This window comes from Suncus etruscus, chromosome 8 (genome assembly GCF_024139225.1).
Source record: "Suncus etruscus isolate mSunEtr1 chromosome 8, mSunEtr1.pri.cur, whole genome shotgun sequence".
NCBI classification, from domain to species: Eukaryota; Metazoa; Chordata; class Mammalia; order Eulipotyphla; family Soricidae; genus Suncus; species Suncus etruscus.
Window position 1 is genome coordinate 3,392,808 of NC_064855.1, and position 26,913 is coordinate 3,419,720.

At 53.5% G+C, this 26,913-nt stretch overlaps 1 protein-coding gene and 3 non-coding genes across 4 annotated transcripts; 1 reads left to right on the forward strand and 3 right to left on the reverse strand.

Annotated features, from left to right (window-relative positions):
- Window positions 1-266: 266 nt before the first annotated feature.
- CEP295 (centrosomal protein 295) lies at window positions 267-26,693 on the forward strand. The gene is made up of 27 exons (XM_049779015.1): window positions 267-360; window positions 2,072-2,205; window positions 2,819-3,019; window positions 6,341-6,465; window positions 6,964-7,057; window positions 9,834-9,929; window positions 11,083-11,223; window positions 11,352-11,535; window positions 11,683-11,856; window positions 13,023-13,199; window positions 13,472-13,570; window positions 13,686-13,795; window positions 15,059-15,164; window positions 15,937-16,036; window positions 16,134-18,162; window positions 18,633-18,876; window positions 19,083-19,217; window positions 19,949-20,022; window positions 20,601-20,700; window positions 21,191-21,414; window positions 22,214-22,387; window positions 22,584-22,801; window positions 23,509-24,013; window positions 24,161-24,295; window positions 24,718-24,766; window positions 24,845-25,006; window positions 26,629-26,693. Exons 1-27 carry the CDS (start codon window positions 267-269, stop codon window positions 26,691-26,693), a joined length of 5,949 nt encoding a protein of 1,982 aa, XP_049634972.1.
- Window positions 26,052-26,169, reverse strand: LOC126016477 (small nucleolar RNA SNORA32). The gene has a single exon (XR_007498274.1). It is a non-coding gene; the product is annotated as a small nucleolar RNA SNORA32 (small nucleolar RNA).
- On the reverse strand, window positions 26,323-26,391 carry LOC126017228 (small nucleolar RNA Z40). Its single transcript, XR_007498863.1, has one exon. It is a non-coding gene; the product is annotated as a small nucleolar RNA Z40 (small nucleolar RNA).
- Window positions 26,648-26,781, reverse strand: LOC126017236 (small nucleolar RNA SNORA1). Its single transcript, XR_007498870.1, has one exon. It is a non-coding gene; the product is annotated as a small nucleolar RNA SNORA1 (small nucleolar RNA).
- Between the last annotated feature and the right edge of the window lie 132 nt (window positions 26,782-26,913).

A 26,913-nucleotide genomic window follows, 5' to 3' on the forward strand; every position in this document is an offset into this window, starting at 1 on the left:
ACAGAGAGCGGAGCCCCAAGCGCAGGAGAAGGCGGGCAAGCCGGACAAAGGCAGCGTCGGCGTGCGCGTGCGCGAAGAACGTGCGCGTGACAAACGGGCGCGTGTCCGCGGTAAACGTACGCGCGCGCGACGCCGTGCGTAAGAGCACGTCGGCAACACTTTCCCGATAACCCCCCGCGGCTCCAGGTCTTCCCGCGGCTCCGCCCCGCCATTGGCGGGCCGTTTGAATGGCGGAAGTGACGTAAGGCCCATCCCGCCCCCCGCGCATGCGCACGAACGGCTGTTGGGACGCTGCTCCGAGGTCTCCCAGCTTTGAGCAATCCCGGGGGCATCCGGCCTCCTGCGGCCTCGCGGAGCGCGGTGAGTGTCGGGCGGAGGGGTGCAGGCAAGGGGAGCTCGGATGTCGGGGTACACAGAAGGGGTGTTGGGCGGTTGGGGTACAGGGAAAGGTTGATCAGGGTGCAGGGAAGGGGTGCTGGAATTTTGGGGTACAGGGAAGGGGGCTGGATGTCTGGTTGCAGAAAAAGGGGGCTGGAGGATTAGGGTGCAGGGAAGGAGAGCTCAGAGTTAAGGGTGCTTGGATGTCTGGCTGCAGAGAAAGGGTGCTGGAAGATTGGGGTGTAGGGAAGGGGTGCTCGGATGCCTGGCTGCAGAGAAGAGGGCTGGATTCGCTAGAAGATTGGGATACAGGGAAGGGATTCTCAGAGTTAAGGGTGCAGGGAAGGGGTACTTGGATGTCTGGCTGCAGAGAAGAGGGGCTGGAAGATTGGGGTGCAGAAAAGGGGTGCTCGGATGTCTGTCTGCAGAGAAGGGGTGCTAGGAGATTGGGGTGCAGGGAAAGGGGTGTTCAGAGTTCAGGATGCAGGGAAGAGGTGCTCGGATGGCAGGGTCCAAGGAAGGGATTCTCGGAGGAAGGGTGCTGAGGTTTGGGTGTTGGGAAGCACCTCCAGTGTGAAAGGTGCTGGGGACCTCTGCTGCACAGTTGGCAGGTGGAGGTTCTGGGGCGCTTTGCTCACTGAGCTCTGGCCCCAAGCCTGTCTCTTTGGTGGTGGCCTGGATCCCTGCCTTGCACCATCCTTGGTACATGAAAGTTTGGCCTGGCTCTGCCATCCCAAAACTGAGCTCTGCACATTGCGGGGACACTCCAGGGCTTAGCTGCAGTTCGCACATCCTTTGCATATCCTCCGATGTCCTCCCATCCCCAGCTGTCACACTGCATCTCACAGGCCTGTGAGGACTGAGACGGGCCAGAATGGGGAGCTGTGCCAGTCAGGAGGGCAAAGTGTGCAAGCCCAGAGTTCCTAGTCACAGTTGCCAAGTGGCCTTTGTTTCTCTGGACGAAACAAAGGCTGGTACGCAGCCTTGTCCCTATAGCTGGGCGTTTGGTCATATGATGCAGAGATTTCTCCGTCCCCCTGAAGACAAATAGTCCATGAATAAAGGGATTCAATGCTGGTGATTTCCCGGAGTCCCAGAGTTTGAAGACGAGAGTTTTCTGTTGACCTACATCATTTGGGCTCAATGTGTCATTAGAGATGGCTGCATAGAAACAAGTTGGGCATTGTTTATGTGAAATAATCTTTATTCACTTCTATGCACTTCCTCAAATGTGAAGTGCACTTGAAACTTCTTTTCTTTTTTGTTTGTTTTTGGGCCACACTTGGTGGCGCTTAGGGGTTACTCCTGGCTCTGTGCTCAGAAATTGCTCCTGACAGGCTGGGGGACTGTATGGGATGCCAGGAATCAAACCAGAGTCTGTCCGGGGTCAGCCTTGTGCAAGGCAAACAAAACGCTGGACCACTATGCTGTCTCGCCAGTCGGAAGCTTCTTTTCTAATCCTTGCTACCCTACTTTTGTTTTTGTTTTGTTTTGGGGCCACACCTGGCGATGCCCAGTGGTTACTTCTGGCTCTGTGCTAAGGAATCACTGCTGGTTGTGCTCAGGGATTATACAGGATGCTGGGGATTAATACGGGTCCACCTCATGCAAGAAAAGCACTGTATCAGCAGTACTATCGCTCTAGCTCCTGCTTCCCTACTTTGATGGACTCGTTTCCTCTTTGAAAACTTAGAACCTTTATCTTTGCAGTGCCCAGAAATGAAAAGGAAGGTGGTGAGTGCCGGCAGGCTGAAGCTGAGTCCGAATGAGGAAGCCTTCATTCTAAAGGAAGATTATGAAAGACGACGAAAATTGAGGCTGCTGCAGGTAGGGTTTATTTTACCTGCTTTTTCTTGTCTGACTGAGCCTCCTTGTCGTTGGCCATTAGTGTTCTGACACTAGAGACCATAAGAACCAGCTTACCTTTAAAGTTCTTCTCACCTGCCTAGCACCCTGCTTTCTGCATCTCATAGAACATGTGGGAAATAGCACGAAATGGTGACTAGATGGAGGAGTTTGTGGTGGGCTTATCTGACCCAGAAATCACTGGGAAAGAGTAAAAGATGATGAGAATTAGAGGGGAGGACTTCCCGGAAAAGTTGTTAGTGTAGAAGAATGATTCGTTTCTAGGAGCCTTTTAGGAAGAAATGGTGAGGTTTTGGGGAGCCTGTTGATAAGGGCTGTTATACCCTAGAGCTTCCGATAGGGGCTCTGGGGGAAAAGATAGCAGTCAATGTGTCAGGGAGCTTGAGAAGTCAGGTTCAAGTTTTCGTTCTTTCTACATCACTCAGATTTCTGCTCCACACACCTGCCTTGTCCGATGTGAATATTTCTAGGAAACGGAGGAGCTTAAGAGGATGCTGAGAATTCCTGTTTCTAAAATGTTTTCTCAAAAAGATTGAAGGAAGCCTCCTTTCATATCATGACCTTGATTCTGCAGGTTCGAGAACAAGAAAGGAGCATCGCTTTCCAGATAAGAGAAGATATAAAGCGGAGGAGAAACCAGCAGTTAGTTCATTTGGCAGAAGAGCTGAAGACAGAATGGGAAGAGTCGCAGACTCAGAAAATAAAGAAGCTGGAAAAGCTGTATTTGGCGAGCCTAAGGACGATGGGAGAGGGACATCAGCAAGCCAAGGAAAATGTAAGTGATGCCTCTTTGGCCATGTATGTGGGAGGAATATTAGTTCAAAGTAAATCATGGGCTGGACAGATAGTATAGTGGACAGATAGGACAGGGTGTTTTTATTTGTTTGTTTTTGTTTTTAAAGTTTCTTTTATTGTTTTGTGAAGCAAGATAGGTTTTGTTTTGTTTTACTTTTTTGGGGGGGCCCACATCCAGACGCTCAGGGGTTATTTCTGGCTATGCACTCAGAAATTGTTCCTGGCTTGGGGGACTATATGGGATACTGGTGGATTAAACCATGGTCTATCCTAGGTCAGCTGTGTGCAAGACAAAAGCCCTACCACTATGCCATTGCTCCGGTCCCAGGACAGGGTGTTTTTTTCTTTTGGATTTTGGGTCACACCTGGCTGCACTCAGGGGTTCCTCCTGGCTCTATGCTCAGAAATTGCTCCTGGCAGGCTTCGGGGACCATATGGGATACCGGGATTCGAACCACTGACCTTCAGCGTGCAAGACAAATGCCTTGCCTCCAGCCCCAGGACAGAGTGTTTTTGCCTTGTATGTGGCTGACCTGGATTTAGTCCTTGACATCTCATATGGTCCTCTGAGCACCATGAGGAGTGATTCCTGAGAGCAAAGGCTGGAGAAAGCTCTGAGCAGCACTGTATATGGCTTCAAAAGGGGTTGGGGGAACAGAGGCCAGAGTGATAGATAGCTTAGTGGGTGTTTGCCTTGCATGTGACCTACCCAGGTTCGATCCCCAGCATCCCATATGATTTCCTGAGCCTGCCAGGAGTGGTTTCTGAGTACAGAGCCAGGAATAACCCTGAGCACTGCTGGATGTAGCCCAAAAATGGATGGATGGATGGATGGATGGGTGGGTGGGTGGAAGGAAGGAAGGAAGGAAGGAAGGAAGGAAGGAAGGAAGGAAGGAAGGAAGGAAGGAAAAGAAAGAGAAGAGAGAAGAGAAGAGAAAGAAGTGGGCCAGTGCTATAGAGTTGTAGGTAGGGGTAGGGTATTTGCATTGCATGTGGGTGGCTGACCGAGTTTCAGTTCCTGGCATCCCATCTGATTCCCTTGAACCCACTAGGAGTAACTCCTGAGCACTGCCAGGTGTGGCCCAAAAAGAAAATAAACAAGCAAACAACATGCATAGTTGTACCTGGCCTAGGATGATGCAACACCCATCTTTTCCCAGTCACCAGGGAGAGTGGCCCCTAAGTAGTGAACTGGAATTAGGCTCTGAGCACCAGGAGATGCTAGCTCCACTCCCCACCACTAAGGCGGGGGGGGGGGGGGGGGGAACAGCAGTTGCAGAACTCATACAGCACATACACAGGGCCTGGACTCACTCTGAGCTCCCAAGAGGGGTGACCTCGATCTTAGGAGGGCCGGAGAGATAGCATGGAGGTAAGGTGTTTTGCCTTGCATGCAGAAGATCAGTAGTTCGAATCCTGGCATCCCATATGGTCCACCGAGCCTACCAGGAGCGATTTCTGAGCATAGAGCCAGGAGTAACCCCTGAGTGCTGCCGGATATGACCCAAAATACAAAAACAAAAACAAAAAAAGGCTCATCTGAGAAAAATGCATTCACACGTTGGCCAGTCTGAGTGCTTCGTAGATTTAGTAAGATTGGGGAGGCAGTTGAGTCACATGACGAGTATTATTTCCTCCCAGTTCTTCACTCTCTGGGAAGTAAGACCTGGCCCCCTCCCCAGTCCTCACCCACTCACCACCACCTCATCAGATGCAGCCACATCACACAGTATGGCCAAGTCCCCGCCTCACAGCATCGTGGTTCTCACTCCCGAGTGTGTGGGATTGTGCTGGTGTCCGGTCTACTTTGTTGCTTTTGATTCATGGCTGGAAAAAGACAAGATTATAGGCCCTGGGTCGAGCTCAGCTGGCAGAAAAGCCGGCCTCAAAGAAGGTGAGATCTTAGCTGTGAGTTGCCAGTGAGGCAAAGAACAGAATGTGCCAGTCGGGCCTTTCCCTGAGCCCTGGCTTAGTCTGTCGAGAATGGTCTGTGTGAGCATTGGCCCAGACCCCGGAGCTCATTCTCTGAAGTTTCTGAAAGATTCTCCCTGCCGGGACCACTGGATGATCATGTCTGACGTTTTTTTCTTTTTTTAATTGGTTTTGGTTTTTGGGCCACATCCAGTAGCACTCAGGGTTTACGCCTGGCTCTGTGCTTAGAAATCGCTCCTGGAAGGCTCAAGTGACCATATGGGAGGCCGGGAATTGAACCCAGGTGCAAGGCAAATGACCCTCCACTGGGCTATCTCTCTGGCCCCTGAAGCTTTCTTCTTGGTTAATAAGGACACCTGATGGTCTCAGGTGCATTGGCAGGGAAATAAATAAGGACAGAACTAAATATCCAAGCCAAAGTCAGCAACAGTAGAATCAAGGGACCTAAACTTTAATAATCTAAACTCAAAGGGGCCTGTTACTCTGGCAGGCCAGGGGGCAAAGGGTGGTGGGATAGGACGCACTCTGGGTCCATGGGTGGAAGGAGGTTGACACTGTTGGTGGGAAGGGCCCTGACTCATTATATACCTCAAATTCAGCTAAGAAGGATTTTGTTGTTAGAGATAAAACAGAAACAAACAAAGAAAAACAGAAAAAAATAAAAAAGGATTCTTTTGGGGCTGGAGCAGTGGCACAAGTGGTAGGGCATTTGCCTTACACAACGCCGGTTCAGGACAGACCGAGGTTCAATCCCCCAGCATCCCATATGGTCCCCCAAGCCAGGAGTGATTTCTGAGCACATAGCCAGGAGTAACCCCTGAGCGTTAACGGATGTGGCCCAAAAACAAAAACAAAAACAAAAAAAGATTCTGTTGATCATGATTGTTTCAGTAAAATTAAATTAAATTAAAAAATACCAATCATTGGGGCCAGCGAGATAGCATGGAGGTAAGGTGTTTGCCTTCCATGCAAAAGGATGGCGGTTCGAATCCCATTATCCCATATGGTCCCCCAAGCCTGCTAGGGGCATTTTCTTTTTTCTTTTTCTTTTTGGTTTTTGGGCCACACCCAGCAATGCTCAGGGGTTACTCCTGGCTATCTGCTCAGAAATAGCTCCTGGCAGGCACGGGGGACCAGGGACACCAGGATTCGAACCAACCACCTTTGGTCCAGGATTGGCTGCTTGTAAGGCAAACGCCGCTGTGCTATCTCTCCGGGCCCAAGAGGCATTTTCTAAGCATAGAGCCAGGAGTAACCCCTGCGCACTGCCGGGTGTGACCCAAAAAACAAATATATATATATATATATATATATATATATATATATATATATATATAGCAATCACCTGAAGTGATACATGTATTTCTAGGAACCTGACTTGGATGCTCTGGAACAGCAAGCAGTAGAAAGGAAAAGGAAAGCGGAGATCAGGCATAAAGAGGCCCTGAAAGTGCAGAAAAGTCAAAAAGAGCAGTTGAAGAAACAGCAGACCAGGTGAGCAGTGAGGATCTCTGCTGTGTCTGCCCATGAAGTTGGCTTGGTGAGAGGCCGAGAGACTTGGGATATCGATGACCAGACAACAAGGTCATGTGTTGGGGCCACTAGGAACCAGCGAATGGGGTGGTCGGGCAGAGCGGGGTTGGGGAGAGAGAATAGGCCAGAGAGGCGGGAGTGGGGGGAAAGGAGTGCTCAGGGCCAGGGTCCTGCCTCCAGGGTCTGGCATTTCTGCAGGTTCATGTGTCCCCACACTGTAGCGCATAGATCTTTTGCGGGTGCCTCTCCCAACCGCTGTGGGTGCAGTTGTGGGCTTCAGAGACAGCTGAGCAGCCACACTGGTCCCTGCCCCATGAGGGCACCTCAAACTAGCCTTTGGTGCAACCACAGAACAGACCAGCAGCACCAAGAAAGCGGCCTTGTGCCTTGTTAGCCCCAGGGTGGGCCTGAGGCTCCGGCCCATTTGTGGGTACACAGTCTCTGTCCCCCTGTTCACAGGCACCTGCAGGCCCGCCAGGACGCACTGCTCGTGGAGAAGGAGAGATCAGCCAGAATGACACGCCTGCCACCACCGCCACCTTCTCTGTTCGAGGTGTGTGGCCTGAAGAAAGTACAGGAGTGTCACCAATGAGGCTTCAGTGCAGATCGCCCCTTTCCCGTGCTCACATAGGACTGTTGGCAGAGGGGTTTGACAGCCCGTGTGTATCGGGGACGTGTCAGGACTGAATTTCACACCTTTCGAACCAAGATAGTAGTAGCATCACTCAGTGTCCAGTTCGGGTTCAGTTGGCCCAGTCATCTCGAACCACTGTTTGAAAAACTAAAATGCTTTAATTTTGTTCGTTTTGTTTGGGAGTCATTCCTGTCGGTGCTCAGAGCTTACTTTTGGTGAGCTCAGGGAACCTTTTGGGGTGCTGGAAATCATAGAATCCAGGTCAGCCATACGCAAGGCAACGCCCTTCCTGCTGTTGTCATCCCTCCAGCCCCAAGCTTGTTTGTTTTGGTTTTAAGGCCATATCCAGCAGCGCTCAGATGTTACTACTGGCTCTGCACTCAGGAATTACTCCTCGCAGGCCTGGGGGACTCTATGGGATACTGGGGATCGAACCTGGAATGGCTGCTTGCAAGGCAAGCACCCTCCTTGCTGTGCCATCACTCCTACCCCACATTTCTTTCTTTTTTTTTTTTTTTTTTTATTTTTTATTTTTTATTTTTTATTTTTGGGCCACACCCGGTAATGCTCAGGGGTTACTCCTGGCTATGTGCTCAGAAGTAGCTCCTGGCTTGGGGGACCATATGGGACACCGGGGGATCGAACCACGGTCCGTCCAAGGCTAGCGCAGGCAAGGCAGGCACCTTACCTTTAGCGCCACCGCCCAGCCCCACATTTCTTTCTTTACGGGACTGAAATTGAGGAGGTCTCTTGGCATTTCTCTTGCTGTGCTTGGTGAGTGGCTCTGTTTTTTTTTTTTTTTTTTGAGGGGGGGTTGGTTTTTGAGTCACACCCAACAGCGCTCAGGGGTTACTCCTGGCTCTGTGCTCAAAAATTGCCCCTGGCAGGCACGGGGGACCATATTGGATGCCGGGATTCAAACCACCGATCTTCTGCATGAAAGGCAAACACCCTACCTCCATTCTATCTCTCCAGCCTCAAGGCTTTGTTTTTAAGAGGTCTTGGTTACCTCCTTCACATCAGCCTCTTGGGGCAGTGATTGAGGTGGCTGTCACCATTCTCTTCAGAAAAGCCACTTCGGGGACACAGGGGCTTAGTGTGTGTCTGCACGTTTTTCCCTTGGGCTGTGTCTGTCATTCGGGCACCCTGTAAGCTGATGCTCTCACCACTTGCTTCCTTGCTGCACCATCTGCCGTGCGACACTTGATCCCTGGGATCCAGGAGGAAGACTTGGATTTCAGTTGCACTGGAAGGCACAGTGGAGTCTGACCCTTTTCTTTCTTTATATTTTTTTTATTTTTTATTTTATTTATTTATTTTGGTTTTTGGGCTATATCCGGTGGTGCCCAGGGGTTACTCCTGGCTGTCTGCTCAGAAATAGCTCCTGGCAGGCACAGGGGACCCTATGGGACACCGGGATTCGAACCAACCACCTTTGGTCCTGGATCGGCTACTTGCAAGGCAAACGCCATTCTTTTCTTTTAATATCTATTTAAGCACCAGGATTACAAACATGATTGTGTTTTGGTTTCTCCCCTACACCAGTGCAACTTTCCCACTACCAATGCCCCCATCTTCTTCCTCCACCCCCTGCCTTATTCGAAACAGGCATTCTATTTCTCTCACTCACTACCATTGTCATGATAGTTGTTGGTGTCTAAAGAATATAATGACTCGGGCTGGGAGAGATAGCACAGTGGCGTTTGCCTTGCAAGCAGCCGATCCAGGACCAAAGGTGGTTGGTTCGAATCCCGGTTTCCCATATGGTCCCCTGTGCCTGCCAGGAGCTATTTCTGAGCAGACAGCCAGGAGTAACACCTGAGCACTGCTGGGTGTGGCCCAAAAACCAAAAAAAAAAAAAAAAAAAATATATATATATATATATAATGACTCATATTTTTATGGAATATTTACTTACATATATATATATTTGTGTGTGTGTGTGTGTGTGTGTGTGTGTGTGTGTGTTTTGGGTCACACCTGGCAGTGCTCAGGGGCTACTCCTGGCTCTACGCTTAGAAATTGCTCCCAGCAGGCTCGGGGACCATATGGGATACGAACCACCATCCTTCTGCATGCAAGGCAAATGCCTTACCGCTGTGCAATCTCTCTGGCCCCAGAACTTTTTTTTCTTTTTCTTTTTTTTTGTTTAGGCTAGTCAAGTGAAGCAGTGGGAGTGGAGAAGGAACAAAGAAATCTGTAACTGGCTGTGACCAATTAATTGTAAACACCACTGCACTTGGGCCAGCCAGAACTTATTTTTCTTAATGACAGTTCATGCCTCTTTTTTTGTGCCTGTTTTTGTTTTTATTTGGGGGCCACAGCTGGCAGCACTCAGGGTTCAGTCCTTCCTCTGAGCTCAGAAATCACTCGTGGTAGGTTTGGAGGACCCTATGGGATGCCGGGGATCGAATCCAGGTCTGGGAGCAAGAGAAACCTCTCTACCCATTGGGCTATCACTCCAGCCTTGAATCGATGCTTAAAAAAAATGAACCGCCCTGGGCCCGGAGAGATAGCAAATCGGCGTTTGCCTTGCAAGCAGCCGATCCAGGACCAAAGGTGGTTGGTTCGAATCCCGGTGTCCCATAGGACAGCCAGAAGTAACCCCTGAGCACCGCCGGGTGTGACCCAAAAACCAAAAACCAAAAAAAAAAAAAAAAAAAAAAGAACTGCCTTTGTGTCTTCTGGTTTTCAGAACATCGATGTCAGTAGGATTTCTTCGGTGAAACCCAGCCGTGCCTCCTACCATCATCTCTGCAGCCTGGTGAGCCGGGAAGCTGACACAGAGCAGGTGAGCGGTTGGTGAACTTACCCACGCCTCTGCCCTTTGTGGTTCGTGGACTCATTGAGTATGGGGACCCCAATGACAGGGCTGCCCTCTCTCTGTCCTACTTACCTGGAATTGCTACATCAGGAGTAGTGTGAGTGATTCTGAAACAGGAAGGAAGTTTGCTGGCTGTGGAGGTGGCTGCATGTTTAGGACACTTTCAGGGTCCTTCAGGTCTCGTGTTGGCTTGGCGGTGCTTGGGAGACATGGTGCCGAGAGTCAGATCGGCCTCTGGTGGGCTAAACAGAGTCTGGGCTCCAGCCTTTGAGCACCTCCTGGCTGTCTATAAACAAGTCCGAGAAGCCTAACTAATGTCACAAGCTGCTAACCTGGCCCCATAGACTCAGCGGACTTGAAAGGTTTGGAGTCCCTTGTTCCCTGTGTGTTGTGGGGAGACTCCTACACCATGTTACCAGCTCTGCAGCTGTTTACCTTTCATCGTCATCTTCAGTTCTCTGCAACTGTTTGTTTTGTTTTGTTGGCCGGCTCGGGGACCATATGGGATGCCGGTATTCGAATCGCTGTCCTTCTGCATGCAAGGCAAATGCCTTACCTCCATGCTATCTCTCTGGCCCTCCCTGCAACTTCTTTATGTAGCCAATCGTGACATGGCAAATGTGCCGGGTAGAGCACATCCTTGGGCCTGAGGAGTGTGGCTGACAAACCATCAGAGCTCTCATTATCTTTTTCTCCTGGTGTGTGTGGAGATGTTTGTGGAACAGTTAAAATCACTCTTACACTTAAGTGTTTGTGCCTGTTTTTGTTTGTTTGGGGCCACACCCAGCAGAGCTTAGGGGTTACTCTGGCTCTGCTCTCAGAAATCGCTTCTGGCAGGTTCAGGGGACCACATGGGATGCTGGAATTCGAACCAGGGTCAAATTGTGTTGCCCGCGTGCAAGGCAAACACCTTACCACTGTGCTATCGCTCCAGCCCTGGATGCCAGGAATCAAACTGGGGTCGGTTCAGGGTTGGACCCCTGCAAGGCAAATGCCCTACCGCTGTGCCATCACTCCAGCCCCTAGATACCTTATTTTTAAGTTGATTAGCTAGTCCTTTGGTTGGGTTGCTTGATGTTCTTAACTTCTTTTGATATGCCATGGATTGACCGACCGCTAGCCAGACCCTCATCTGGCTGCCGAAGAAGAAGTGGAACGATTGGCTGAAGCCCAGAAGAAGTTGTCCCAGACGCAAGCCGAGCACAGCGAGAAGGCCCACAAACGTGGCTGCCAAGCGCTGAGGAAGATCCACTTGGCTCAGGTTCAAGCTGGGGCGGGGTGGTGGACACCAGGTTGTGCAGAACACTCAGAGGGAAGGAGGCCCTGGCCTCCTGGCTCTCATGGCTCTGTCCCTGCCCTGCTCACTGAGTCGCTTGTTTTACCCCCAAGAACCAAGAGAAGCTGCTGCAAGAGCTCCAGCGGCTGCAGCAGGAGGACCTGGCACGCAAGAGGCAGCTGGTAGCCCAGATGCCAACCCAGCTGGCTGAACTGCCTTACCGGCGCACCGAGGCACAGGAGGACCGGCAGCGAGAGCTGGAGTTCGCCTTCGAAGACTTATACAACGCTGACCACAGTGAGGGCCCGAGGGGTGTTTCTAGCATGGCTTTGGGGGGCTGGGCTGGAGGGTACCGCTGAGCCAGGTGGTGCTGGATATGGGCACATGAGAACTTGCGACCAGAGGACCCTTGGGATGACCTCTCATATGACTGTGCTTTGGCAGAGGCGAAAGGAAACCTGGTATTGCACCTGGAGCCGGAGCCTCTGCCCACTGCGGCCAACCAGGTCCGAGACGAAGAGCTGGACCTTTCCATGGAGCAGGAGATGCCGATACCCGAGGAAGCTTCAGGCCCTTCAGCGGTGGACGAGGAGCCCACGAGTTCCAGCGACACTGATGGTGAGAGCTGCTGCGGGCTCAGTGGGAGAGGCCTGGCCGCGCCTCAGAGCTGCATTCTCTCCCCGGAACTTCCATCCTGGCCCAGGGTCCCAGTTGCTTCTCCTGTGTGCTGTGGAAAGAAGCTTAAGCAGCAGTTTGTAGGATTGGTTTTGTTTTCAGGCACACCAGGTGATGCTCAGGCTTAACCCTTATTCTGCACTCCTGGCAGAGCCTGGGGAACCTTATGAAATGCAGTAGGTCAGATTTGGGTCAGCTTTTGGGCAAAGCAAGTGCCCTCTCCATTATAATATTGCTCCAGCCCCACAGCTTGTGTTGTTGTTGGTTTTTTTTTTTTTTTTTTTTTTTTGAGGGGGGCACACTTGGTGACACTCAGGGGTTACTCCTGGCCATGCGCTCAGAAATCGCTCCTGTCTTGGGGGGGAGCATATGGGATGCCAGATATCGAACCAAGTTCTGTCCTGGATCAGCCTCGTGAAAGGCAAACGCCCTAACGCTGCGCTGTTGCTCCGGCCCCCGACTTGTGTTTTTTTAAAAGTGAAGTCTCAGGGCTGGAGTGATAGCACATTGGCAGAGAGTTTGTCTTGCATGCAGCTAACTGAGGACAGACCCAGGTTTGATCCCCGGCATCCCATATGGCCCCCCAAGCCAGGAATGATTTCTGAGCGCATGGCCAGAAGGAACCCCTGAGCGTCAACGGGTATGACCCAAAAAATAAACAAAACAAACAAAAATCCACCTGGATCTCACTCCACTGGCCCCTTCCTGGTTGGTAATTAAAAGAGGTTTCAGTTTGGGTTGGCCTGGAGTGGGACCATGAGGTGAGAAGCCCAGCCAACTCCATGATTCTCTCCTGACTGGCTTGGTTTATTAATCCGTGTGACCCTGCTTCAGACCTGTTCACTTGGGGTTGGAAAGAGGGCACGAGGGCTGATTTCACACCATTTGGCAAGAAGGAATATTTGTTCCTGTCAGCGTGGAGCCTTGAAGTTTATGCTGTGTGCAACCTCTTGGATTTACTTCATTTGAAGTTGAACAGTAACTCTTGCTGGTCATATTCCTGTGATCGGGGCTGACTAGCTTTGTACGTGAAGTCGTGCTTCTGTGTTGCCGCATGGCTCGGTCTTGGAGGTGCTCACAGCGCTCGCTCTTGTCCTTCACTCCCACAGCAGTGAAGAGCCACCCAGTGCCTTCGAAGGTGCTTTTCAAGAAGCTGCTGAATAAGATCCGAACTCAGAAGTCCCTGTGGACGCTTCAGCCTGGGTCTGAGGAGGAGAGCGGCCTGCCCACGAGTGCCAGGGACAGCAGCAGCCGGGATCCCATGGCTGGAACAGAGACGTCCGCAGGTGAGGGGTCGGGGGCGGGGGGCAGTCAGGGTTGAGACCCCCTCAGTCCAGGCAGATCCTGAGTGTTGGGGATTGGACAGAGGGTGTGAGTGGGGGTGCTGCTGTTCCTGTGACTGCTTGTGTGTTTGTTTATACGTGGGCAGGTGCATTTGTTCCATGACTGGGAACTAGATGTAGGTGTGTGGACAGGAACATATTTGTGCGTGGCTTCATGCGTGGGTCCAGGCACACTACTTGAAAACCGGCAACACTGCCAGCTTCCTCTGTTTTAGCCACCCAGAGTGAGGTCCCAACGAGTGACTCGGAGCCCCCAGTTGTGGAGTTCAGCCTGCCTTCCCGTGAGCCTGAGACCGGGCCTGCAGTGGGGGTAGGTGCGTGTCATGGCCCCATAGCCCTGGCCTTTTTGAGTGGGTGAGCAGGGCTCTGCCTTGATGAAGGCCTCAAGTGAGGGCCCCAGGTGATGACAGCTTTTTGGGGGGCTCTCAGAGCAACAGGAGACGCTGCCTAGCCCTGCTGTGGATGCCAGCATGGACTCAGTGCTGCTTCACCCGCAGGAGGCGGCCGCCCGGATCCGCATGGCTGCACGGCAGAAGAAGGTACAAGGTCGCAGGGTCCCATGCCCATCTCAGGGTGGCCTCCAGGTTTTTGTGGGCACAAAGCCCTTCCTGCTGCTGCTACTGGTTTCCAGATGTGCCGGGGCTCCTGGTAATGGAACCGGGAAGGGCTTAGAGGGCCTTTCAGAGGTGTTTCCCATGTAACTCAACAGCCCTCCAAAATCCTGGTGTCTCCTTTTTTTTTTTTTTTTTGCTTTTTGGGCCACACCCGGCGTTGCTCAGGGGTTATTCCTGGCTGTCTGCTCAGAAATAGCTCCTGGCGGGCACAGGGGACCATATGGGACACCGGGATTCGAACCAACCACCTTTGGTCCTGGATCGGCTGCTTGCAAGGCAAACGCCGCTGTGCTATCTCTCCGGGCCCATCCTGGTGTCTCTTGCCTGAAGAGGGTCTGCCAGAGCCCACATGGCTGGGATCTTAAGGACTGTTGTCTGAGTTCTAGCATACTGAGCCCACAGCTCCACAGGCCCCTGAGAAAGTCTTTCTTTCAAAAGGACACATTTGAGGGGCTGGAGCGATAGCACAGCGGTAAGGCATTTGCCTTGCATGCAGCCAACACAGGACAGACCCTGGTTCGAATCCCAGTATCCCATATGGTCCCCCAAGCCTTCCAGGAGTAACTGACTTCTGAGCGCCTCCGGGTGTGACCCACCCCCCAATAAAAAAGGACACATTTGAATTCCATCTCCTAAACTACTTTAGGCCTGGACTCAGTGCAGAGGTTGGAGGGTGGCTTTGTGCCCAACGGGCTTGGGGCCATTGGTTCCCAGGGTTGAACCCGGATCACACCCCCCCTCTGTCCCCAGCCCCCACAACTTCACACGACACTTTGTTGTTGATATAATTAGTTTGCCTGTAAAGAGTGGTCAGAGCGCCTATGTTGGCTCCCTCTGCTTCTGTGAGTCGATGCTGTTCTGCTGCCTCCTCAGATGGGCCACAGCAGGGCCAGGTGGCAGAACCTTCTGGAGCCGTGGAAGATGCCTTGAAAGCTGCCTGAGGGGTTGTGTTAAGCACCAGCCACTGACTGATTCTGTCCCCATGTGGGAGTCCCTGTGGCCTCCCTGGGATGGGACCTGTGGTTGCTGGTCCTGGTCTGGCCGAGTGTGAGGCCTTCTCAGACCTTCCAGTGAGGCAGTGTTGGAGGCCAGTGCTCCAGTCAGCGTAGGGTCGAGCTCGGTGGAAACTAGACATGCCGCTGAGCTGAGCCTAGGCCGCTGGATAAGTCTCAGCTTCCCATCACCCAGATCCTGGAAATCGAAGAGCAGAAACAAAGGCAGCTGGAACTGCTGGAGCAAATCGCGCTGCAAAAGCTCAGACTGGAGCATGAAGGCCTGAGAGCCCAGCGGGAGGAAGAGAGGACGGTAGCCCAGCAGGAGGAGGTGGGTGGCAGCACTGGGCCTGGGGACACCTCAGTCTGGAGGGAGTGAATCTGTTTCTACGTGTGGATAGTGTGTGTGGCTGTCTCTGCATCTATCTATGTATGTTTCTATGCATGTATAGTATTTACATGGCTGTATGCATGTGTCCATCTGAGTATCTCTGTATATCTGTGTGGATGAATGTGTCTTTGCGTGTGGATGTGTCTTAGTACCTGTGTGTGTATTTCTGTATAGTGTATGAAAGGTGGGGAATGTCTCTGTCGATAGTGGCCCAGTGGCTTTTGTTTTCTTTTTTTTGTTTTGTTTTTTGTTTTTTGGGCCACACCTGGTAACGCTCAGGGGTTACTCCTGGCTATGTGCTCAGAAGTTGCTCCTGGCTTGGGGGACCATATGGGACACCGGGGGATCGAACCGCAGTCCGTCCAAGGCTAGCGCAGGGAAGGCAGGCACCTTACCTTTAGCGCCACCGCCTGGCCCTGTTTTCTTTTTCTTAAGACGTTATTTTTCTTGTGGTGTAATGATGTTTGGGCCTCCCCTGACTGTGCTAGAGCTTATTCCTCGCTCTGTGCTCAAGGATCTCTGGCGGGGACCATATGTGGTGCCTGAAATTGCATCCTGGCCAGCTGTATGAGAGGCCAGAGACCTCCCTACTGTGCTCTGGCCCCAGGACTCCCTGGGAACTTCTGGCAGAGCAGGGTCCTTGGGAAAGAGTAGGTGTGACGGCAGCTTTGTCTCTCAGGTCAGCTCCTCATCCTCCTCGTCGCCGTTGGGACCCGGGGCTGCTGAGGATGACCACCGGCAGAAGATCCGCTCCTACCAACATCATCTGCTGCGGCAGAACAGGTGCCCATGGGTGCCTATGTGTGTTAGGAGGGGGCTCGTGCTGCCATGTCTTCAGCCCCTGAGCTGACTGACAGGCCGTGCCATGTCTTCATGCCAGGCTCCACCAGCAGTCAGTGCAGATGGCCAGGAAGCGGCTGCTGGACTTCCAGAGCGTGCTGAGAGGAAAGCATGCGTCCACAGCTAGCGCATCACTGAGCTCCAGTTGCCACACGCTACCATCCCTGGTACCTGGCACCCCATTCCCCCTGCCCAGGTCTAGGAGCACAGGCCAGAGCACCAGTGACTCTGTCCCAACCCGTGGCCTGGAGCCAGGTCCCTTGGCTGCACCCAGCCAGGCTCACTTAGTGCTGAGCAGGGCAGAGCCCAGCCTGGGGCTTCCTGGGGCCCTGGCCCACCCCACACTGCCCGCAACATGCAGTGCCAGTGAGGACAGGTCTTCTGGGCTAACGCTGGCATCCTCCATGCCCACGTGCCACTCGCTGCCTACCACCTTGGTCGGTACAAGCCTGGCCAAGTCCTTGCCTTCAGACACTCTGGCCGTCCAGTGGGACCATCTGAAGCTGTTGCAAGAGCAGTTGGACCAGCGGAGGGCACAGCTGAATAGGCAGACAGGCAGTGGAGGGCAGCCAGGGGACCTCCTTCTCCTGCCACAGGCCCCCCTTCCTCCTGCTGCGGCCCCACCCTCTGCCCTCCACAGTGGCCTCTCTGGGGGCCCCCAATCTCAGGAGACAGAGCATGGGAGGAAGGCCCCAGAGGTGCCTCCCATGGACACTTCACATGTGGAGCTCCGCCAGGAACCCAGCTCATCTCTTCCTCCTCCACCTTCTTTTCCTCTTCCTCCTCCACCTCCTCCTTTTCATTCTTCTCTTCTTCCACCTCCACTTCCTCCTCCAGCCCCTCCACAGCCTGGGGCCAGCCCTCTGAGCATCCAGCATCAGTTTCAGCCCCTGCACAAGTGCCTCAAGCTACTCCAGGCCCAGCTGGAGAGGCAGCAGATCGCCCTGCAGACCCGACACCGTGCCCAGGCCCAGCTCCTCGCTCAGAGACCCTGGGACCCTGGGCACATTGGTGCCCGACTCCCGTCCAGCCTACCCATCCCTACTGAGGAGCTGCATCTCCCTTCTGGCCCCCTGGATGAGTTTCTCCGTTTGCCAGAGGAGATACACCTGACGCATCGCCAACAGTTGCCCGTGCTGGAGGGGGTCTCGGAGACCAAACCAGAAACCCAGGAACCTGCGCGTGAGCCCAGCCTAGCCCCAGTCCAGGCAGCAGCATCTGAAGAGCCCCTGGAGCATGTGTCAGCCCCTTTCAGCCACACCACGTCGCCCCCAGGACTGGAAGAGCTTGAGAAGCGATCCCAGAATGAGGTCCTTGCACAGAGCAGTGTGAAGGGCGATCCCAAGAGGCCAGACACAAGCGACATCCTCCTCCGGGACCATGAAGTTCTGCCCTCTGCACCCGCCGGGGCCTCATCTGTGCCTACAGACCTACCCTCTCAGGCCACAGATTTCCGAGACCCTCGGGAGTTGCCTCCTGTCCCACTGGACCCTGGCCCCAACCCCAGGCGGGTCTCCGAGCTGCAGGACCGGCTCCAGGCACTGTCATGGCTCCTGCAGCCTCAGCAGGGCCAGCTCCGAGCCCTCCAGGAACGGCTGGCGGCCCAGAGGGAAGACCTGACCGGGACCATGGGAACAGAACCGGAGGATGGGGCTGTGTCCAGTGCATCACTGTCATCAGAATCTCTGTCCCTCAGCCTCAGTGGTCTGGCGACTCTGCAGGAGCAGCTGGGTAGGCAGAGCAAGGCCGTTGGTGCTCAGCAGGCAGATCAGCAAGGCCTGCAGACAGAGCAGGTGCTAAGAGCAGTGGGGGCTGAGTGTACCCCTGACTCTGGCCCCCTGAGTGGGTCTGAGCTTATGGCACTGCAGGAGACCAGCGAGCCCGTCCTGGCCACTTCTGTGCCTTCCCCATTCCTCCCTCCAGTCTTGGCTGGAGTCAGGCTTATGGACCCCTACGACTCAGGCCTATTCAGCAGCGAGCATACAGGTCAACTCTGGGGGCTGCAGAGAGAAGCCCCAGGACAAGGGCAGAGGCCTTCAGCAGCCCCGCAGGATCCACCCAGCACCCAGGTGAGTAGCTAGCTGTGTGGTCGCCTGGCCTCCTATAGGCCCTGGGGGTCCAGGTTGTGCTTCGGTGGCTTTTCTTGGACCTGACGGTCACGGTTTCACCTACATCCACTGGGATTCTGCATTTTGACTTGTGCCTTGGGACCCCATCAGAGGTGCTAGTTCTGTGATGGTTTCGTCACCCCCTCCAAGCATGCCCAGCACATTTTTTTAGTGGGGATGTCACATCTGACAGTGCTCAGGGGTTACTCCAGGCTCTGTGCTCAGGAATCACTCCTGCCTGGCAGGCTGGATTGAACCTGGGATTGAACCTGGGTTGGCCACATACCAGACAAAAGCCTTCCCCACTGTGTTGTCACTCCCACCCTGATACACGTTTGTGGCCTTTAATCATCTCACCCAGAGTGACGGATGACCTGTCACTGGGGGCCGGCTGTCCCTGTGACCTGCCGCCCCTGCCTTCACCTTTGCAGATGTGCACGCCCCTGCAGTGGGCTGGGGTGCTCTCCAACCCATCGTCGTTCTCTGCTCCCACCATGGGGCCCTTCCCAGGCCTGTGCCAAGCCCCACAGCTGGCCCAGCCGCCCCCGGTGCCCCCGCCCAGGACCCTGCATCGAACACTCCCCAAACCGCCCCTGTCCCGAGTGCAGGGTGGGCTGGAGCTGCAGCAGCACGAGCTCAGCGCCATCCAGGAGGCCGAGTCCTCCATGCTGCCAGGTACCACAGGAGGGACTGGCTCGGCTATGCGGTGGGAGGGCGCTTTTGGGGTGAGAGAGTGTCAGGGTTCATTCCTGGCTGGGCTTGAGGGGCCAATATGGGTACTGGGTGACCTAACCTGGCTGGGCCATGTGCGAGGCAAGTGCCTCAATCCTCCTATCTCCAGCCCATGTGCGGAAGTTGATGATTCCTCCTTTGCCTCCCAGCTAACCTGGATTCTGACCAGGACAGAGACCCCCTGAGAGTGTCCATTAGCCGAGAACACAGCGTCCTGGGCGGTGCCCAAGCCGAGCCTCCGTCTCTACTACTACTGCCGCCAGCCTTCGAGGCTGCTGAGGCAGGTGAGGAGAGCAGCCAACCTGTCGGTATCATCCAAGCTGGGAAACCCACACTTGATGCTCTCTTCCTGATTATTCAGGGGCCCTCCTGCCTCAGTGCTCAGGGCCCTTCCTGACAGTCTTCTGCAGGCCGTGAGCTCTGCAGGCCTGGGAGTCTCTTCCCCTCCACAGAGCCAGGCTAGGTTGTTTTGTTGTTTTCTTTTTTTATTATTTTCTATGTTTGTTTCTTTGGTGTATGGGGTGCCGGGGATTGAGCCCTACTGCTGTGCTATCACTCTGGCCCCATTGTTTTGTATTTCGATTTTTGCCCATTACCCAGTTGTGCTCAGGGCTCACTCCTTTATGACCCCCTGAGCCCACCATATGGGATGCCAGAGATCAAACCCAGGTCAGCCATGTGCCAGAGGTGCCCTTCCTGCTGCCCTATATCATTCAACCCAGCGAGACGCAGCTCTATTACCAGAAGCTGAGGGAAGAAGCAGCGTCTGAGGATGAGGGGTTTTGTCCTTTTATATTGATTCACTAGGTAAATGCTGCTTAATTCCCAGGTGGACGCTAATGCTTGGTCCAGGTCTTGTCTTCATTCCGGTAGTCATGATCCCTTCTGACCTGAAATGAGGTGGTAAAGGAAAATTAACTCCCCGTAGAGCGGGCCCCAGGCCCCACGCTGCACAGAGGCTGTCGCGATACTCTCCCTTCCGCCCCGCTGAACGAGAAAATTGTTGATTTTTCAGGGAAAGGAGCAGAAGCCCAGCGGCCCGGTGCGGTTCCCAGCTGTATCGTGGGGGATGCCGTGGAGTTACAGGAGGTGCGTTGTGGGTGTGAAGTTTGAGGAGTGTGGGGTGGATGTGAGATGCTTGAGTGTTCGTCTTCATCCTTCACATGCACAACCCGAGCCTGTTCCGGTGGTGCCCAGATCTGAGTCTGCCTGAAGTCTGTGTGTGTGTCTGTGTGTGTCTGTGTGTTTGAAAGAGAGAGAGAGAGAGAGAGAGAGAGAGAGAGAGAGAGAGAGAGAGAGAGAGAGAGAGAGAGAGAGAGAGAGAGAGAGAGAGAGAGAAGGAAAAGGAAGAAGGAGGGGAGGGAGGAAGAAGGAGGGAAGGAAGGAGGGACGGCGAGATAGCACGGAGGTAAGGTGTTTGCCTTCCATGCAGAAGGATAGTGGTTCAAATCTCGGCATCCCATATGGTCCCCCGTGCCTGCCAGGGGTGATTTCTGAGCGTAGAGCCAGGAGTAACCCCTGAGCACTGTTGGGTGTGACCCAAAAACAAACAAACAAACAAACAGAAAGAAAGAAAGAAAGGAGGGAAGGAGAGAGGGTAGGAAGGCAAACTCACTCTACACGCTGGTTCCTACCCTGTGGTCTACTAATACCTTCCTGCATTTTAGACTGAAGCTCAGGAGACACATCACGGGCCACTGTCAGTCTCTATTTCTACTGGGAGCTTCTTCAGTTCCGAAGACACAGACTTGAGCCTTACAGATTCAGGTAAAAATGTCATTGTGTGTTGTAAGTGCCCGGAGGGCTGCTGGCACCCGAGAAAGCAGACAGTGCCTGGGAGACCTTGAGCAGTGCTATGTTTCAGTGTCCTGGCAGTGCCTGGAAACATTGGCCTGTGGATGCCAGGGGTGCTGGCCTCCCCGCACCCTTAGAAGCTGCTTCTGCCCCTCCCCCATGTGGCAAGAACTCCGGCAGGCCCAGGGATGCACCAGAGCAAACAGCTTTTCTTTTCTTCTTGGGTTTTTGGGCCACAGGTTACTCCTAGTTCTGCACTTGGAAATCGCTCCTGGCAGGCTTGGTGGACCATGTGGGATGCCAGGGAGAGAACCCAGGTTCGTCCCGGGTTGGCTACATACAAGGCAAACACCTTACCGGTGTACTATTATTACTCAGGCCCCCAAACAGATTTTCTGCATCTCTGAACATCACCGAGCAGTTGCCAGCCATGCTGACCCTGTGCACTTATCTCGGATTTCAGAGCCTTTTCCCCAGCTTGTGGACTCTGGGCCGCTGAACGAGGCATTAGAGCATGTTTTCCGCCCGAGACCTGACCTGCTGGATGTGGCCACACTCCTGCCACAGAGAGCACATGCACACGGGGACACCAGACACTCAGCGGCGGCTGAGACGCCGGCCATGCTGGGTAACGTGGCCCTGTGCATCTCAGCAGTGTCCCGGGAAGTGGTTGCTGCTGCCCATGCAGCAGAGCGGAGGGAGCCCCCACACACACACACATGTCCAGCAGGACTGGGATCAGAATAACTACCAGCGGGGTGGGACGTCTCTAGCCACGATCTTAGAGCACCAGCAGCACTGCGGTGACTGTAATGACCTCTGAAGTCAGGCCAGAGACTGGACAGGGCTTAGGGCCCTTCCGTCGTGTGCAGCCACTTCTGGTTCCATCCTGGGCACCTTTTGTGTCCCCTGAGGTCCACTGGAATGGGCCAAAGTCCCCTCTGCTCTCCGATAAAGAGTTTAGGGTGCCGGTGAGATAGCATGGAAGCATGGAGGTAGGGCATTTGCCTTGCATGCAGGACAGTGGTTCGAATCCCGGCATCCCATATGGTCTCCTGAGCCTGCCAGCCAGGAGCGATTTCTGGACTTAGAGCCAGGAGTAACCCCTGAGCGCCACCAGGTGTGACCCAAAAAACAAACAAACAAACAAACAAAAATTTTAGGTCAGATGAAATGGAAATTTAGTCTGGCAGAAATGTGATTCCGTGAGAGCATCTTCGTCAGAAATGTGGATCCAGAGCAATAACCACAGGGCGGAAATCATTTGCCTTGCATGCACTTGACTTGGGTTTGAACCCTGGCATCCCGTATGGTCCCTGGACCTGCCAGGAGATATTCATGAGTGCAGTCAGGAGTAATACCTGAATGCTGATAGGGGTGTCCCAAAAGAAAAAAAAAGAAACAGCGGTGGGTCTTTTGAAAGTAATAGGATTTGGTTGGTCACCTAACAGCCCACGTGTGGATGTTCCCGGCCTTGGTTTTCTAGGCTGGAAACATCTTACTTCTCTTTTCCCTCAAAATCCCAGAAGTTGACTTCGCAGACTTGGAGCTGACTTTCCCAAACCTCCACCAGCAGTTCTTCGCTCCCCTAGAGCCACACCCAGATTTTGACGTGTCACTGTCCTGTGGGATGTTCCGAGACAGCCCGGAGCTGTCCCAGGTACTGGGGTGTCTGCCCGCAGCACTGCACACTTGACTGAGTGCTGGAGTCCAGCTGCTTCCCTGTAGTGCCAGGCACTGCACTGAGGTGGGCTGCCCGGGGACGGCCCAGCCCCTCTCCCCAGAAACACTGTCAGAGCAGGAGCTGGCACTTGAGTACCAAGGGAGAGGTCTCAGCCTTTGCCCTGTCTTGCCAGGACTCGGAGTGTTCCCCTGCCAGCTGTTCCAGCCTGCCTTTGTCCACCAGCTCGGACTCCCAGACGGCACTGAGGCTCCACCCTCCACACCTCCCCACAGCTCCACACTTGGCTGCCGACCACTGTGAGGGTGTGTATGATGCAGAGAAGGGGCCCCGGAGGCTGGGTGACGCCTTAGCTCCTGCTGTGCCCTGCTGCCCTCTGCAGCGTGCCCAGTTGTGCTGCCTTGTGAATTTAAAGAATAGTTCCTGTGGGAGCCACAGCTATAGTACAGCAAATAGAGTGTTTGCCTTGCATGCTGCTAACCCGGGACAAACTCAGGTTCGATCCCCAGCATCCCATATGTATGGCCCCCTAGCCTGACAGGAGCCATTTCTGAGCACAGAGCCAGGAGTCACTTCTGAGCAGCGGTGGCTGTGGCCGAAAACCAAAAAGGAATAGCTTCTGTGAGCCAGAGTGATAGCACAGGGCATTTGCTTAGACACCGACAACCCTGGACGGACCTGGATTCAAGCTTCAGCATCCCTTATCCCCCAAACCTGCAGGAGTGATTTCTGAGCAGAGCCAGGGTGTGGCCCAGAAAACAAAAACAAAAGAATAGCATCTATATCTAGTGGAAGTCTTTTGTGGAAGTCAATAAGTTTCAATGCTTTCTAAATCCGTGTGAGATCCGCACCTTTTCTTCTAAGTCTTCTAACCCGAGAGCAGGGACCTTCCAGCTCACATTATCTGTCAAGTTTTACAGCTTGTATTGATGACCTCAACGTTTTGGGGAGGGGGTGGCATGCCTGTTTGTGCTCAGGGCTTACTACTAACTGCTAGAAATGTTTCAAGGGACCATATGAGATGTCGGGGACTGAACCCAGGTCAGCTGCAAGCAAGGCAAGTGCCTTCTCTACCCGCTGCTCCTAACTTCTTCATACAGGTTTGGAAGCTTTTCTTTAAATCTCCTTCCAGAACAGTCCTCACTGGAAAGGCAGCAGCACGCAGACCTGCCCAGTGTTCTCAGCATTGAGGCAGGATTCAACTCCCAACTCCTGGGCATTCTGAAACACGGCTCTGAAGAGTTGGAAGCACCACAGAGTATTCACGGTCAGCACCCCACAGGAACCCTGCCGAGTCTGGCCTTGCTGGGCGGATTCCATCAGCTCCTGTCCCCACTGGGTGAGGACCACACAGGAACCCAGCTGTCGGGAGAATCGGTCGACCACCTTGGGGCCCACACAGGAACCTCGGGAGAACTGGGTGACCACCTCGGAGGAGGCAAAAGCCAGCTCTGTGAAGCCTGGGAGCTGCTTAAAAGAGCCGAGGCCTCGACGCCACCCACTTTGAGCCACATCAGCTCTGCTGAGGGTCCAGGGCAGCTGGCAGGGCCAGAGGTCTCAGTGAGCTCTGGCTCCTTGTGCTTCCAGAGCCACATTCCAGTCTGGGTGAGTGAGGCTGGCCCTGTCACTGCTGGGCCACTCAGCCTCCTGCATCCCGGGCTGGCCAAGTATTAGCTTGACATGGGGTGGGAGCCTGGCTCTCCATTACACTGTCAAGTTAGGTCTCACCCTGACACTGCTTTAATGACTCAGGAGACAGACTCTGGCCAAGGCATAATGGAAGAGCCTGAGCTCACCCTGGTGAGCATCAGTGACACCAGCATCAGCGAAAAAGACTTTGGGGCCTTAAAGCTTGAAGAGGATGAAATTGAGGCCCAAAGCATTCGGGTAAGCAGCATCCTCTTAATCTTACACCATACTTTTTTGTTTGTGGGCCACATCTGGCAGTGCCCAGGGATTACTCGTGCTTAGGAAATCACTCCTGACAGGCTTGGGGACCTATGATCAAACCTAGGTTGGCCATGTGCAAGTCAGAGGCCTCTCCCACCCTCTCCTGCCACATGAACTGGGCAGACTCTCTGTGCAGCCCCTTGAGCTCCCAGTAGCAGGTGGAAGAAAAGCTTAAAGTTCTTCCAGTGTAAGGTAAACCAGTGACTCATCCTGAAAGTGCCCATACCCCTCCCCAACACTGCATTCTAGAAGGTAACAATGCGCCCATGACACCACCACCCAAGTCCCCTTAACAGAGCAGCCATATAAAGTATGAGTACCAGGGCTGGTGACTGCAAAGGATTCTGCATCCCCTACAGGACACTCACCTAGGGGCAGGACACAGGCACCACAGAGCAGAGCGTTCAGGTGAGTGCCTTCCCTCCATCATCCCCATTCAGTGAAATGGGCACAGCAGCCTGAACAGCTGAGCTTTTTTCCCAATAGCTACTTCCCCACAGCTCCCAGTTTTGCCAGGGAGCTTGCAGGAAGCGTTCCTGACCAGAAACAAGGCGTTCATAGAGAGGTCTGCCCAGCGCCAGAAGGAACTGCGACTGCGGAGTAAAACTCGGTCCTGGGAGAACTCAAAGAGCAAAGCTCTCAAGCCAGGTTTTTTTTTTTTTTGTTTTTGGGCCACACCCGTTTGACGCTCAGGGGTTACTCCTGGCTATGTGCTCAGAAATCACCCCTGGCTTGGGAGGACCATATGGGACACCGGGGGATCGGTCCATCCGCTTGCAAGGCAGACACCTAACCTGTAGCGCCACCTTCCCGGGCCCCTAGCCAGGAGGTTTGAGTGGGGTTTGCTCATGGACTCCCCCACCCACCCTGCTCAGCAGTCTTCTTTATCTTACACTGGGGGTTTCCTACTCAGGATCTGAGAATTGCCTCAAGGGCACATGCAAGATGGGAGCTTCACCTCCACTAGAGGCAAGGGCCTCCTCGCACCAGAGGGCCTTAAGGTATGTCTGTGAACCTGCGCCTCTTCCCCCAAGCGAGTTGAGACTGTCACCCAGTTGAAACCATACACCTCCATGTTTTTGCAGGTCATATAATCAGATAGCTCAAGTCAAACAGCAAAGGGAAGACAAGGCCAGGCAAGATGGTTATTCCAGAAACAGAGCAAAAGAATTTCACAAAGTACGGCGAGGCCCTCCTAAAGACTCGGGCTCACTGGGGAGGATAAACTACTAAATTCTATTTTTTATCTCCTCCACAGAAAGCCCTAGAGAAACTACGAGCCAAAAACACATACTGACATGAAAGTATAAATAAAGTTTTATTTAAGTCGCCACCCTGCGTGCAGTTTTCATCATCCTTCACTCTGGGATGCCTAGAGAGAGCAGAGCAGGTTTTCAGGCAGGGGTGGAGATGTGGGGAGGGCAGCATGTAGCCCCGCAGAACAAACAGCTGCTCCCTGAGCAGCTGCCGCGTCCTGAGGTCTGTTACTCTTTGGTCACAGCGTGAAGAGCTCCTGGTCTTGTCCAAGAACTCTCTTTGAAATGACCAGTCTGAAGGCTCAGCTCGGGTGTATACATACCTCCTCTCTGACCACCTTCTGCCTCCCCGCTGAGTCTCAGCCCTGTAAGGAACAAAAGCAATCATCACCCTAGGGACTGGCCAGTGCCAGACCAGTTCCACAGAATGCTGAAGAGAATGTCCCCCTCTGACTGAATGCTACAAGGTAGCAGAGACAAGCCAGCAGGTGTTTTCTCTCAGGTCATGTCCACAGCAATCCAGAAACTGCATTCTAAAAGCCTTGGTAATGACCTTAACCTTTTTTTCATCAGATTGTCTGAAGCAAGGGAACTAACTCACCAAGGAAGGTGGTTGGCTTCTGGGAGTCTGGAACAGAAACAAAACAGCGGATTTAGGGTCACACTGCTGGTCGCTGGTACTGGGGAGCAGGCTTGCCTCAGCCTGGAGGACGTTCAGAAAGGCCGTTTCACTCAGCTCCTTCAGAGCAGTTGAACATTGTGTTCATCATAACATCTGTCGCACAGCATTAGAGCCAGACCACATGGTGGCGGGTTCCACCGTGGGTTATTAGATGCTGATAACCACACTGGTTGGGTGAAGACCGGGAAGAGGGGCTAGTGGGTACCTGTCTGCAGTGGATCTATCCGCAGTCTTCCGAGGATCTACTGTCCTAGAAGTAGAAGCAGCATATTAGTAACTGTTACCATCTCTTTACTATGCTCCTGTTTCCTCCTCCTCCCCTCTTTCTACAGCGCCCAGGCCGCATATCATTCATGTCACAGGTCCCATTGTCACCACAGCAACACGCCTACTGTGATGGAAGCATGACCTGTGGGTCAATGTGGCCACATTCACTTGTCTGGGCGGCAGTAGCAGCCGGGCCCACACCTACTGAGAATGAGGCACAGGCCACCAGATCTGCCCTGGAGGAAAGGGAGAGGACAGAAGCCTTACATTATCTTCAGGGTCATGTGGCCTGGGCAGCTGCTGCTCATTCAGGCACCCTGGGAAGAGAACAGAGCTCCATTACTACTTCT

Bases quoted from the DNA above. Each gene is read 5' to 3' on its own strand.
- CEP295 (XM_049779015.1), top strand. From the start codon at position 267: ATGCGCACGAACGGCTGTTGGGACGCTGCTCCGAGGTCTCCCAGCTTT. The intron at 20,023-20,600 runs GTGCGTTGTGGG...CCTGCATTTTAG, and splicing joins ATGCCGTGGAGTTACAGGAG to ACTGAAGCTCAGGAGACACA. The intron at 25,007-26,628 runs GTTTTTTTTTTT...CTCTTTCTACAG, and splicing joins GAGCAAAGCTCTCAAGCCAG to CGCCCAGGCCGCATATCATT.